Source organism: Rhea pennata, chromosome 4, assembly GCF_028389875.1.
Source record: "Rhea pennata isolate bPtePen1 chromosome 4, bPtePen1.pri, whole genome shotgun sequence".
Classification (NCBI taxonomy): Eukaryota; Metazoa; Chordata; class Aves; order Rheiformes; family Rheidae; genus Rhea; species Rhea pennata.
In genome coordinates, this window is record NC_084666.1 from 63,508,876 (window position 1) to 63,523,726 (window position 14,851).

General features: G+C 38.3%; 1 protein-coding gene across 3 annotated transcripts in view; it reads right to left on the minus strand.

Annotated features, from left to right (window-relative positions):
• Positions 1 to 7,227, minus strand: part of SEC24B (SEC24 homolog B, COPII coat complex component) — a 44,620-nt gene extending 37,393 nt beyond the window's left edge. Inside the window, exons 1-3 of one of the 3 annotated variants that reach the window (XM_062574126.1) lie at positions 4,471 to 4,527; positions 3,971 to 4,012; positions 1,734 to 2,438 (exon numbers count right to left, since the gene is read on the minus strand). In XM_062574126.1, coding sequence (XP_062430110.1) covers positions 1,734 to 2,438; positions 3,971 to 4,012; positions 4,471 to 4,477 — 754 coding nt within the window. In that variant the 5' untranslated portion in view covers positions 4,478 to 4,527. Of the gene's footprint in view, positions 1 to 1,733; positions 2,439 to 3,970; positions 4,013 to 4,470; positions 4,528 to 7,115 lie in introns of those variants that run through there. The other 2 variants (XM_062574125.1, XM_062574124.1) reach the window with 2 other exon arrangements.
• Between the last annotated feature and the right edge of the window lie 7,624 nt (positions 7,228 to 14,851).

A 14,851-nucleotide genomic window follows, 5' to 3' on the forward strand; every position in this document is an offset into this window, starting at 1 on the left:
AAGTCATGTATTTACCTACCCACTCTCTGCAGAAGCATACTGAATGTCTCAAATAAGATTATCTATTGTTCATACCATTTTTTTATGTTCTGGTCAGCTCCAACGTTCCACCTTAAAATAGCTGTTCTTACAAACAGTATTTTTATAAACAAATAGACTTCAAGATATCCAAAAAGAAAGTCAAATTAACTAGCATATAAATGAAAAGCTTCTATAATAAAACAATTTGAATAAACACGAAACAGTTTTCATGACTATTGCAGGTATCATTCCTGAATAATGAAATTTGCATTTTATCAACGTCTAGCTACAGATTCTATCTGAACAGAATTAACTTTTCCTGCAAGAGTTTTAAACCTTTAGTCTTTTAAAGAATTTGTTTTCATTCTCAACCCAGAAGCTCTTTAAGCCTTTTAATAATATTAAAAAAAAAAAAGAAAAAAAAAACTGCACACTCAAAGCAGCATCCAGAGACAGGATTCAAATGTACTATTCCATCTACTAAAACTGAAATGAAGGATGTTACTCCATCATAGTTTAGAGGGGAGGAAAAAAAGAAAAAAGCAATATTCAAACTAAATTCAATGTTGGCACGCATCAAATAAACTTGATTTTGATTTAAGCTCAATCAGTTTTTCCAGTCAAACCCTTAGCATCATCAAAACCATGTTCTTTGATAAGTTCTTGGTCTTAAGAAACCTCAGCTTCAGGGATTCCTACAGCAACTCCAATTTGAAATATCTGACATAAAACACCCCTACAGTTCTCTAATATCTATCTCATCATAAAAGCAGAATTACTAGTCTCGCACAGTTCACAAGTCAAAAATGAAGGAAATCAGAGACATTACCAATACAGACAGACATTAGGAATTGTGGAGTTTTCCCCTGTATCACAATTGGAACTATTCTGCATAAGCTACTTGGAGAACACTGCCTCATAGTAGACAGACAGAGCAACAACGTGCACACATTCCTACGTCTTTTAACTTCTTCTGTTCCTCCCACAAAGTCCTACCTGCTCTATGGACTTGTAGCTAGTTTTCCTATGAAGCAGCAGAAGCTGCAGCTACTAGCAAGTGCTCAGTGTATGTGCCCACAATTTGGCATTCCCCATCTCATTCTCTACTGCTGTCTCTATACTAAAAAATGTCATGTTATTGCTTACAAAATCAGAATTATGTAAATGTCTCTCTCATTCAGAAGCTAGCTGAAAATAATTTTTAAAAGCCCTAACTGCCCAAAATATATTTAGGCTTCTACTTTTTTTTTAAATTTTTGAAGAATGTATGCCTGTTTACTTAAGTAAACTTAAAGAACCAACTTAGGTCATGACTTCAAAAAAAAATCTCTAGTCAGAGAAGAAAAATTTTCAGAGATTAACAAGTTTCAGATATTAGCAATTCCTTCAAAACTGTATGAAAAAAATGTCCCTTTAAAACCCATTTATATAAGCAATAGCCACTCCTTGAAACAAAACAAAAACAGCCTCCTAAAACCATATAACATAGTGTCTTTTCTGCATTCTCAATAAATACACATCAACGATATGATCAGCTGCTACCACAAAGACTGCGGTAAACAAATGAGAAAAACTTTAACAACGAGTAAGTACAGAAGTCAAAATTATGATGCAGTAATTCACACAGTGAATAAATACAAAGCAACAAAAGCACATGGTTTCTGAAATTTCTAAGAGACATCCAAGGGACAATCCTTTCAATAATACTGTACCTGTATTTATTTGGTTGTTTGTTTTAGCCAGCAATCCAGAGAGATTTCTGCTCAGGCTGTCTTGAACGGACTGAGCAGATGAAATAGCTGGCAATGTTGAATTATATCCCACAGGAACATGTTGTTGAAGTGAATGAGGTACTGCTGTACTCTGGCTAGAAAATGCACTTGTCTGTTTAAACTGTCCAACACCAGGCAGGCTCTGAGAGATATATGCCTGCCCATACACACTGTCACTAGCCGCAGAAGGGTAAGAAACAGGATACATAGCACTAGAAACCACAGGCATGGTGTAATGATCAGAATTAAGGGGAAATCCCTGAGAAGCAACTGAAGAGCTGACAGAAGTGCTGTAGTGATTACCAAATGCTGAATACGACTGTTGAGCACTGGTATGCAAGTAGGATGCAGATGATACTGCTCCTCGAATAAGTCCTTCCGTTGACTCGGCTGTCTGGGGAGAAGTTTTGTTGTATAACTGCTGTGATTCTTGTGTATTCAACATGTTGGTACCCACAGGTGGTGTCATAACATTTTGTGCTGGTGCTGAATAGTAAGTAGAGTGGTAACTGGCTCTATACTGATTATCCAAATGTGGAGAAACAGCTTTATTGGGCACTTGTGAATAGTGTCCTGAGGGCACGCTATAGTTTGGAGGATGTAAGCCATAGCCAGCGGGAAACTGCATTGGACTCCGCACAGGACCTGAAACGAACAGAAAACATCACATGCATTAAAGGTGCATCTGGTAATAGCACCAGGGACTCTGTACATACTATTACAAGAAGTTTCTTGTTGTTTCTTCCTATCTTTGAGGAAGATAGGGAAAAATACAATGAATACAATGCATGTAAAATAAAACGTTTGAAATAATTTGCACACACATACAAAATTAATAGATAATGGCAATAATCCATTTTTCTACAAAAGATGTTTCCAAGCCAAGATCCTATATATCACATTTGTATTTAAAAAACTTATTAGAAAATCAGTATTTATTTAAGCAAAGAATGAACAGTAATAACCATCAAACTGATGCTTCCAAGTGTCCGAATACAAAAATATTCCTAAAGGGAATCTGATTGAACATGGAAAATGAAAAGCTTTACTCAAACCAATCTGTCAATTCATAAAAGTGTAGGTATTTGTCTTAATAAATCCTTAATACAGTGACCAGGACAAAGTGCTGAGGGGCAGCTAAAACCAAAAGAAAATATAGGAAGAAGTTACATTTTTATGAAAATCCCATTTTTATGAAACCACAAAGTATGTAACATGGCACTTCTTCATTTCTATTTATTGCTTGATACTTATCAGGTATAAATGATGCTGATATCAGAAAATTACCTCAGCTGCCTCAACAACTGGGTCTGCAACATTAGAGGTTAATTACATATTGGTTCAGCAAAGGTCCAGATATTTGTTTCTTAGAGACTGAAGAGACGTTAACTATACATATATATTTAAGTGCAAACTGACCTGAAACAGTAAATCTCAGGGATTTTCTCATGCTCTTTTCCAGAACTCTGTTTTGTTGGGAACCATATCTACATCTCCCTGCATAATTTCCTCTCTTAAAACTACCACACCCGACTGTTTACCATGTTGAGTGACTACGTTATTTCCCAGCACTCAGTGAACAGAAACACAAAATGCTGATGTGCCATTCACAAATTAAATAGCCACTGTGATACTAATTGCTGATTTGCCCCCTTATATTTACTATACCACAAAATAAGTATTACTTATCCAACCCATACTTCTGTTGAATACAACTTTGAAAAGTTACTTTTATGAAACTAACATCCAGATGTTCTCTGATTAACTTGTAAGGCAATTTTAGTACTGAATGTAAGAACAGAATCCTTTAAGCAAAGGACATACTGTCCAAAATAGCTGATAAAACTGAAAGTGTTGTTTCACAAATTATGACACAGAACGCTGAGCAGGAGAAAAAGCAGCTAACAAGTGAACCCAAGTAATTCGGATTGTTGGGGCAAGACAGAAGGACAGTTGGGGAGAGAACGTAAGAAGGTTTTAAAAAAAACCCAAAACACAATTAGAAAAGACTGCTGTCCTAATGTTTCTGAGAATAAGAGTATGTAATTTTCTGCTTCTGAGTTACTATCTTCTTGAAAAAGTAGGAGCTGCTCCATAAACCATTGTTTATGAAACATTTATCTTTAAGGAAAATGATTTTGGATTAGAGAGTCAGACTAACAATAGGCTACACTTACGGGGAACTTCAGCAGACTTGTTGACCTGCTTTTTGAAAGTCTCTGAAAGAAAAAAGTCAAAAATACACTAACAACTTATAAATATTACTGTCATGGCAAATTGCATTAAGCATCACTTAAAAACATCTTTTCATAACAGTTTATCTGAAAATTTGGTGCATATATTCTACTACAGGATGTTGAATAAACTAATAGAGCAGGTATAATTTAGAAACTGGTTTAGGAGCACCTCACTTCTAAATAAAAGGCTGCATATCAAATAAGCTTACGACATTTTGCAGTACTTAGCTCTAGTTAAAAAAGCATCATAAATAAAAAAAGAGTAAATTACCAATCCAAAGTATCACTTTCTACTTTACAGGATGCCTGAGGTACCTTTATTCACACTTTTAAGTAGAAACACCTACTATTAATTTAAAACTAGGCATTTTTGTTCTTATGATCATACTGCATGAAGAGTATAAATCACACACAAAAAAATCACTAAAAAAAAGACATACCTGACATTAGAAAAATTCTCTTTTTGATTTCAACGTCCTGGTCCTTTAAAAGCAAGTTTTTCATCTACAGAAGACAGATTATTCCCATTATCTGAGGTGATCTTTTTGTCCATTTGATCATACAGAATGTGAATAGAAAGCCATTTTTTTTTTTAGTATAATTAGTAGTTGAAGCTATTAACAATGACTATAATTGAACAGTTTTCAACACTGGCAATCGGGGTACATCTTACACTGTCATTTTGAAATCTGGTTAACTGCACAATCTGTGCTGATGGCTCAGGTACTATACCTTCCTCTCAAAACACTTGAGAACTGTCTTTAAAAAAAAAAAAAAAAAATCTTTCCCCCAAGAGGAGTTGAAAACTATATCTACAATGCAGAAGGTGTACTGCAAAAACTCCATCTCTGTAGCGAAAGCTGTGAAACTCTACACACAGATTAGTACCTTGTAATGTTTGCACGGAATCTAGATTATTTTCTTCTAAGAAACAGCTTTATCCTAGTATAAATACAGAGACATTAGGATATACCCAAAAAGCAACACCACCCTTATAAGGAAAAAGAGCCACGATATTTCACCAAGAGTTACATCAATACTAAATGGCGACTAGTGAAGCTTGGCTTTCTAATGTCAAGGTGTGTCTATGCTCATGCATTCTCTTACCTCCAGAAATTACTGACCAACCATGTATCCTACATAACATAACCCTCCTTTCTAGCCCAGAATACCCGTTAGTTTTCTACAACTTTTAACATGGATTGAAAAATCAAGATTTTATGAAATGAAACATATATAGCATTCTGAACATCTGAAAAGAGGCACTGCACTGTATTTGCAACCGATCAGGCAGTAGCTATATTAACTGAAGTAACTTATATTATACTGATGTAAAATGAATTTTCAAAAGCAACGACAATCTTATTTGTGAAATTTAGTTCCTATCTAACAGCATGGAAACTTCCACTACAGTCTTTTTCTGTTACTAGTCCTATTTATACTCCCTTTTATTATCAAAGAAAAAAGTCCTAAATCTTCTGTTATGACTTCAGAAGATTGGTAAAGACAACAATTCCATAGTTCTAAAAATTCTGGAATGCTATTACTAAGTCACATCAAATGACAAATTCAGAGTTTTTACCTACAAATCAGCAAATATACCTAACTGTACAACATCTTAAGATAAAGAGTTCAGAAGTTAGCAAGGCATACAGTAAAAACACAAGACTACTACAGAATGCTGCATGAACCTCTCAGAATCAAAAAAGTATTTTTCCACAGGAAAAAAAAATTACCTACGACAAAGTTTAAAATATGCTGTATTACCAGCAACATGGAACTAATGAATTAAAATAATAAATAGTAGTAACAGCTCTTTACAACACATGTATCATTCAGTTAAAAACACAGTGATTATGATTTCAATTCCTATTTATTTCTATGAAATAAATTTCAAGGTTACTGATGATATACTTATGATCCCTTTTATTGAAAACCACTTATATTAGAATTTTGTGAATAATTTCATCCTCAGCATTACAATAATAATGTTTAGGGAACAAAATGGATGCATTATCTTCTCCCTAAAAGCTACCGTCAAATCATCTTCCTTTTTATTTATACCAGTGCTTTCCACACTGTCTGCAAATTGACTCAAAGGCTATTTTACAGACATGTAAGTGGCTACTAATTACCCCTTTGGACACAAGTAAAACTTCAATTGCATAGGTCTTTAGCCTGCATACTGACCTGTGCAGGAACACCCTCTGCACAAAATAGTCTGCGTGCAAAGTGAAGGTTTTAGGAAGAAAGGCTAAAATTAGATGCAACCAAGAGGCCCAACTTAAACGGCAGAATGTTAGGGGAGGACAAAGGCGATACAGGTGTTCTGAAAAGTCAGCCATGTGTAGTAACACAGAACTTATTTTGCAGCTCACCAATTCAAAAAATGAGAAACCATACGTTAAGTGTTTGAATTCACAGTGTAGTTAATTTCAGTGTATCTTCATATGTATTCAAGTCGTTGAATATGGAAAACAACTCACTATTTTGCAATTTGGAAAAATTTGAGCTCAGTGTTTCAGTGTCCCTGATTTCCCAGGTCTTCCTGTGGAGAGTAACTGTAGTCCAGACTTGTTTACTCAGCTCAAAACCCAGACTCCAGCTCTGTCAACACCTGCCCATCCACTTCTTCTAAGTTCACAGTTATTTTAGCTCCTAAGCGCTCTGGTCTCCAACAGGACACGGTTTAGGTCACATGCATGCACGTATTGCTCGGCAGAAGGCCTCGAGGTGCTTTATGCCTGCAGAGCTTTCCCAAAATGCAGTTCCCAACCGAGAAAGCTTCCGAAAACGTCAAGGTGATGTAAATTTGAGAAATAAAAATAAAATAAAACGCCATCTACTCGCCAGCCTGGCGCGGCTGGAGGAGACTGCGCGCTGTTAGAAGCGAAGCCGTGTGCGAGGGGCAGCGGCCCCGCGGAGGCGAGCGCGGCCCTTCCCCTCCGCACCCCGCGGCCCGGGCGGGCGCGGCCGCCTCCTCCGCCGCCGCGAGCAGGGAGAACCGAGCCCTCTTCCCCGCTCCTCTTCCACCCCCCCCCCCCGGCTTCCCCCGGCCCGGCCCGGCCCGGCCGCCGGCCCTCACCGTTGTGGCGGCGGAGCGCGCCGGCCTGCGGCGCCGCGGCCTCCGCGGGGCCGCCCGCGTAGACGGCCGCGCCGGCCGAGGGCCGCGGCGGCAGCCCGGCGGGCGCCGACATGGCTCCTCGCTGCGCTTCCCCGCGGCAGCCGCTCCACTTCCTCTTCCTCTTCCTCTTCCTCCTTCTCCTGCTGCTGCTGCCGCTGCCCCGGCCGCGGCCTGGCGCCGGACTGGGGGGAGGCGTGGGGAGGGCCTGGCGCGCGGCGGCCGCGCGAGACTCGTTCGGCTCGAGCGCGAGCGGCCGCCGCCGCGGCCGTTAACGGCTGCGCCGCCGCCCACAGCGCCGCCTGGCGGCGGGCGGGAGCCCGCGCGCGCCGCAGCCGGGCGGGAAGGGCGCGCGGGGGCGGCGTGTCCTCCGCGCGGGTGGGAGCGCCTCGGTGAGGCGAGGTGGGGCCAGGATTTCCCCGCTGTAAACAGGCTGCGCCCGTCCTTAGTGAGGAGGGGTGAAATGGGGCAAGGTTTTTCTGTCGCTCTTCACGCTTGCGGCGTCCAAACCCGTTTCCATTTTGACTCTCCACAGTCAGGCAATCGCAGGCTAAACTACGTTCATTTTGACTGTTTGTGTATCTGCCTCTACCACCTGTCACTCAGATGCTGTTCAAGACTAGATTCATTGCGCGGCTTCTTTTATTTGTTCTGAAGGAAGTAGAGAACACAGTAATATATAGTGGACTGGTGGTCACGGCGGCTCTCCTCCAGGCCACATCGACAAGCAGTGAGTCAGCTTCACTTCTTATATCTATTTGGGCATTGTCCCTGTTTGTATGATGTATTTTCCTTGTAGTGATTATGCATCTCCCTGGCATTCAATGTGTGGTTACTTTACCCGTATGCTGAGCATATGGTCCAAATCTAACTCTTCCTGTTATTTGTTTAAAGTATGCAAGCTCTCTCTAAATATAGGAGAAACTTCCTGTATTTGAAGGTTTCTCAGCCTGCCCACCTTAACATACTATGTATAGTATATATATCTTGCATACTATGAGTGTATATATATCTTGTATACTATTTTACATAGACATCTATTGATCCTTTGGTGGACTGCAGGCCCTTCTCTGAAAGGAATAATTTATTCTTCATATTCTAGTAAACTAAGGCAAGAAATAATAAGCTCAAAATGAAACAAAGTATTTCAGGAGAGCTATTAAGAAAAGCCATTATGTTAAGATAGTAAAAGACTAGATGACGAGGGACTGCTGTGATGTTTCCATAATTCAAGGACTCTGAACACAGCATGGACAAACACGCTGCGTGCCACACTATCATCCAGCTGTAGTGCAAGAGTGACCTCTTTAAGTCCCTTCCAGACCGGTATTGTTGTGATGGAGTTAACAAATTCCACTATTAATATGTGTTCTTTCCTTTTTAGAACCCATGCTCCATCCCAAAGTATCTATAATTAGTATTTCAATATGAGATCAAGCATAAGGGAAGTGTAAATGACTAGGGAAAAAACTTAGTGAAACAACAGTTCCTAACTGACAAATATTAGAGATGCTGTAGAAAACACACGGATGATAACGTTTAATTTGATAAGACTTCCACATTCTAAAATACCATTGTGCTAAAAGCAAGAAGAGGCAACTGGGACTTTTTTCCATTTTTTTGAATGTTTTACAAAACCTTTCACATAGCTTAATGAATTATTTTTGATAATAATAAAATATTAATGAATATATATACAAACAACAATTACGCTGTGGTTAAACCCGTTCTTTCATAAGAAATCTCAATATGTTGGCAGCTAGAACACAAGCTCCTAATGGAAGTCCACCATAAAGTCAGATTCATTAATTTTTTTCCTCATTTATAATGAATCTGAATGTATTAGCAAGAACTGAGTGTTAAATTTGTGTGCAGTTAATGCTGTCGTGCAACGGACAGCACATGAGCTGGCTCACGTAGACCATTTCTTCCACTAAATCTAGTAACATGCTTCCAGCAGTTACGAATTCTTTGTAGTTCTGAGAAATGAGGAAAAAGCCTATAGCACATGTGGCTGCTTGTACTAAATTAAGAAAAACCCAAAATCTAGATTGTACCATTCAGTGATTTTATTCCCTGATGTACAAGGTTCAGGTTCCCTTGTGTAGCTTTGAAGTTGCCTAGATGTGCTATGACTGTACATAGAACTATTTTATCCTTTATTCTGTCAGAAGATTGTTTTAAAATAACAGACATACATCAGTCATTATGTACCAATCTGCAAAATGCTATGTCTAGGAGTTTATTCAGCAGACATAAACTATTTTACTGTTTTCCCTGAGTAATTCTGTTGTTACTAGTACATTCCATGTCACAGATGAGAAAGAATTCTTTATTCTATTTGCCAGCTGGTGAGTTTTAATTACAAAGAATGTTATTTTGACCTTTGGTGGAGGAAGTTTTGCTATGACACCAAAAGGTCACTGTGACTTGGGTTTGGGGAAGAAAAATTTAAAAGTGAATCTCATTACCTGTAACCTGATAGAAGGGACGTTAAATGTCCAAACCCAGAGAGTACAAGGTAATTTTTAGCACTTTCATTAATTAATCTCATCCCTCTGATTTCACAAGTAAGAAAACCTTGGGACACAATCTGTTTAAAGTGAGTTAGAAATAATTCTGAGTTTTAACATAAATAAGCCAAAAGCCTTCAGGTTTGCCATATACTCTTTCAGAAGCAGAATGTCAAAATTAGGTGCTTTTATAATCTACCTCGGCAAAATATAACTGTGAGTCACCTTAGTTCAGTAACAGATTTCTAATTATTCTACTGGTTTTATTACAAGAGATGGGCTACTTCAGTGCAAAGTAATAAATCTTAATGTTTTCACAGGAATCCCAAATTATATTCCCATCATTGTATTTCAGTATGTTGCCTGTAATCACTGTACCACAATTGTTTTCCAGAATGAGGAAGGTAAATCAAGAATCTTGAAGTTGCTATACATGATGCCTCTGCTTGAGTGACCTCTGCATTTCACTGAAGGAGAAATTGTTGGATCGAGCTGGATGAGGTCTGTGCTGTATTGCATCTGTAGCTGGCTAATTAGTGTAATAGACCCTAGGGTAGTCATGCTCAAAAAAAAAAAAAAAAAAAAAACTTTCACAGATGTAAAACCTAACACAAAAAGATAATCGGGCTGTAATGCAGTGCGACTTCCTACACACGGATTTCCTTTTTGTTTGGTTTATTTCCTTTGTTATTCAGATAATGCCATTCAACCTTTCTTTGACTGATGGCATGCAAGTAAAAAAAATCACTTATAATCCATAGCTGCTGCTTTACACTCCAGAGCTTCTTTCGTCAGCAGTTTATGCTTCTTCCACCTAGATTTGTCACTGAACATGGCTCACAAGCACAGAGGGAGTATGGTTACCTGGCCACTTGCCCCTCTGAGATTACTCAAGGACTCCAGAGGAATTCTTTGTCTTGACAATGAGCAGGATTTCTGTCTGTCTTCCCAAAGCATGCAACATGTATTCAGGTTGAGTAACCAGACAGAATGGAGCTCATTTTTTTTCCAGATTATTTGTACCTGTAGAAGAAAAGGCCCAGAAAACAGCAGGATCTGCCTGACTGTGGATTAACCAGCTGCGAGGAAAACCTTACACATGTACATTCTTTTGCAGACAATGTCTTTATCAGTCCCTATGCAGACTATAGGCTAAGGGGATTGTCACTACCATTACCAGCCAGATGGTAGTGCTGCAGTCATCTTTGACTGCCTTAGTATCAACAGCAGTCTGACTGTCATCAACCTAGAATGACTATAAATTACATAAGAGAATGATTCAGCTCTTGCCTGGATCTAGGCTATCAGCTCTGCAAACTGCTACAGCTCGTAGATGTTGGATATAGCTAACCATTATGGCCTCTGTCTTAGACTAAGAATCAGAGCAGTTGTCCCATCTTATAAACTAAGAATGAGTCTCTTCTGTGTTTACAGTCTATAATTTATATCTCTTAAAATTAGGAAAAACAAAATAAATTATTTCTTAAATAGATACTGCTGATAGGCAATTATGCCTGATAAGCCCTTTGAGTATTCAGTGTAGATAAACATATATCTCTATATCTGTATTTGTCATACTCTTGGGTGGTTTTATCAGCTGCATGTTTCAGACTACAGCATTAGTACTTAAAAATCACCGAGCAAACTATGGCTAAGGGATAACCTGCAAATCAGCTATATCCAGAGATCTTAATATTTTCATGAAGTTTTGTACAAAGGGAAATTCTGGACACAAGCTTTGTGTGACCTTAGATGACAGCTAAACAGAAGTGAAAGAGGCTGGGGATTTTTTGCCGCATTCAACCTGTAGAAGTGTAACTATTCTGTGATCCCAATGGGCTGAGCTTCAGCTCGTGAAATCTTTTCAGTTTTCAGCTGTTAAGGTTTGATGTTTTTCTAGTAATTTTAATAAGACTTGTAAAACTAAGAAAGCCTTGAAAGGTCTCTTATTCTCTGGCAGTTTGATATTTTATAGGTTTTCCAATAACATGGAACAATGACTCATCTAACCTATTGGTGCTTCTTTCTCTGTGTTGGGGCTCCAGATATGCTGCTTGCCCCAAAAGCTGACCTTGATGTTACTTCTAAAAGAGAAATGTGGTGCAAGCATATGAACCTGTGTCTAAAATAGTATTTTTATTTTTTAAGGATGTGAGTCACTGATCCCCACTTCAGTGTATCTTCACATTGAGAATCCCGCAGAAACAAAAGACACAGTCCATGCCCTACATTATACCATTGCCATGACTCTGTTATTTATGTACACCGGAGGTTCCGAGAAGCTCAGTCACATGGTAACACCCTTGGCTTCAAAGGATTTGTCATGTGAATGAAAGCAAAAGGTAGGCTCATGTGAACAATAGACCAAACTGTCTGAAAACTAAAATATAAGATAATTAAGCCATTGAAGCACGGTTGAAGCTTGTAAGTACCATGCTGTGGATTAGCAGCTTAATAGGTACTGGAAACTTCAAGGATTTTTCAGTAACACTTTAGAAACTCTATTTTTCTGTGTACATTTGAAACAACTTAAGAAGTTGAATTTGCCTCTATCCTTATCTGAAGAGACTGCTACCCTCTGAAACTAATTGAAAAATTCCTCTCATAGTATGTTTTGGCAATATTGGGGAAGCTTGTCATGCCAATTAAATATTATCAAATCTGGTTCACCAGCGCCTGATTCTGCGCTGAGTGTCTTGTCTACTTCTATAAGACTAGCTATAAACTCCATGCAGGTAGGAAGAAACTTCACTCAAAGGCGTAATATAAAGTGACACATTCTCTCTTTACAAACATACAGTCATAGTTTTACTCCATCAAGTATTATTTATTTAAGGTCAGATTCTTCATTGACTAGTAGTGCATTGTCTTCAACCAAGAGAACCTGGAGAGTAAAATATTTTTCACTATGTGGAAGAATAAGTAAGTTTACTTAATAAAAGCTCACAGTCTGCAAAACTGGAAGATGATCTATATAACATACATGGAAAAAAAAAGAATAATACTCAGTTTTCATTTCAGAGCAAAAACTAAGTGGTAGCATTAACAGAAAAAAACAATTTATTTTAAAGCTTTTCAGGCATGTAAACTACAAATTAGAAAAAAACCCCTAATTTGTGTATAGTTATTCTGACAGACAGCCCTACCATCCTCAATCTTACTTTGATTTTTCTTTAGCTGTGACCTATCTGTAGCTTCTTCCCAGCAGTTTTGTGTTAATTTTATTTTTGTAGTATATGAATTAGCTGTTTATTTTTACACCACTGACTTCTATTAAAGTAAGTGGTGACACTGTAATTTCTAATTCACGTGAACAGGAAGCAATGTATTCAGCACCTCCATGAAGCATGTCATTTACTAACACTGCAACACTTAGTATTCTGCAGCATAAGATAATAAACATAAAAATGAAAGTCAGTGATTCCTTTTGGATAGTAAAGTGCCTACTTCTAAATATTTTTCTAACGTTAAATGTAAGTTTTCATACATAAAGATCAGCTATTTTTAGTTTGATGCTTTTGCTTTAAAAAGAAGTGAAAATGGATCTTCGTTATCTTTTAAGATCAGTTTGTGATAGTATGTGGTTTCAGCTTGCACTAGAAATAGTGCAGAAGCAGATCACACCTGCAGGGACAAAGTGGAAATGTTTTGTTCATGAAAGAACAAGTAGCGTAATCTGTGACATTGTTTTAAAAGGTCAACTATTTTTCTGTAGATGCTTGGTTAGAACAGCCAGACACTGCCACTTCTTAGCCTATAATGAGAGGCCTCTCTGGCTTTTCTCTCCTTCTGTGTTGCCTGTTTACCTCTTGAGTGATGTTGCTCTGAGAATCAGCTGGAGAACTACCTCCGCTTCACTAGCTGTTAGAGCTGGATCTCTTGCAAGCGTTATGCCAGGACCAGGATTTCCTTAGTTCCACACTTGATCACTTGTATAGTGAATAAGGGTCTGGCTAAATCTTTCCCATAGCAAACAAGTTTTTTTAAAATGTTTAGTACAGATTTACAAGCCTACATGCTTGTCTTATACCTATAAACTAAGTTCTACCGTCATGTATTTTCATGGAGCTTCTTTGACCTCTATGTAATTGCTTTAGTTGTAACTGAGATACCAATTTAGGAACAATTTTAGAAGTAGATGAGCATTTGCAGACAAATTATTTATTACACGAAAAGAAAGCGGCTATAAATTGACACCGTTTGCAAATTAGTCAGTATTTTCAGTTTCAAATATTTTTCTAGCACTTTTGACAGCTGTAGAATGTAAAGTAAGAAAGGTGATGAAAGGACTTGCAGGACCTGAAATATAACTAAATGATTCATTTGAATTTAGCTGCTGTCACCCCCTTTTTTTCTCTTGATGCCACAAAACCTTTTCATATCAGGATGACCCAAACAATCCAGTTAGCTTTTGTTTTGACCAGAAGATCAAACCAGCTGTTTCCTTGTTCTAATATTCTTAGTAAGCAAGTATTTTGCTTCAGACGTACATGCCCAAAGTTAATCATGTGTTTAAACGCCTTCTAGATAAAGGGTATTAAGCGTATGTTCAGGTGTGTTCCTGTATACTTTCTGAGGGCAAAATACTGGCATAAAAATCACTGCACAGACACCATTCCTACAGCTTAATTTTTTATAAGAGTGAGGATTACATTATAGGAAATAAATAAACTCCATGTGATCTGAGGCCTCTGAAACTAGGAGCACTCATTCACCACTGAGAATCTGTAGTTGTTCAAGAAGCAGCAACACAGCAGTGAATCGCTGTTTGCTTTACAGTTCTAGGTTAAACTTGAAGGGACAACTGGGGTTAAACTTTGCTTCCATGGACAAAGTTTCATGCTGTTACCTCCCACAGCTGTGGTAGCTTCTGCTGGTCTTGTTGCACAGTGTGTTTGCTTTTTTATATGGCAGAGTTGTGTTGCAGAACCAAAACATTTATGTAGGTGCACAGTAGAGAAAGGAGAGATGTGAGGGACCTCTTTTCCTATCTCCTTAGAAACCTGGGGGCAGCTAAGAAGCCTATGCTCAAAAATTTTATTTTACTATTTCTTCCTGAGTAAACAAATCTATAAAGACAGCTGGTCAGACACACAGGGGAACACAAATAAATTGCCCCCTGAAGAAGAAGAGCAGCAGGCATACACATTTCACACCTACAGGAGCCATAGCTAAGAACCATTCTGC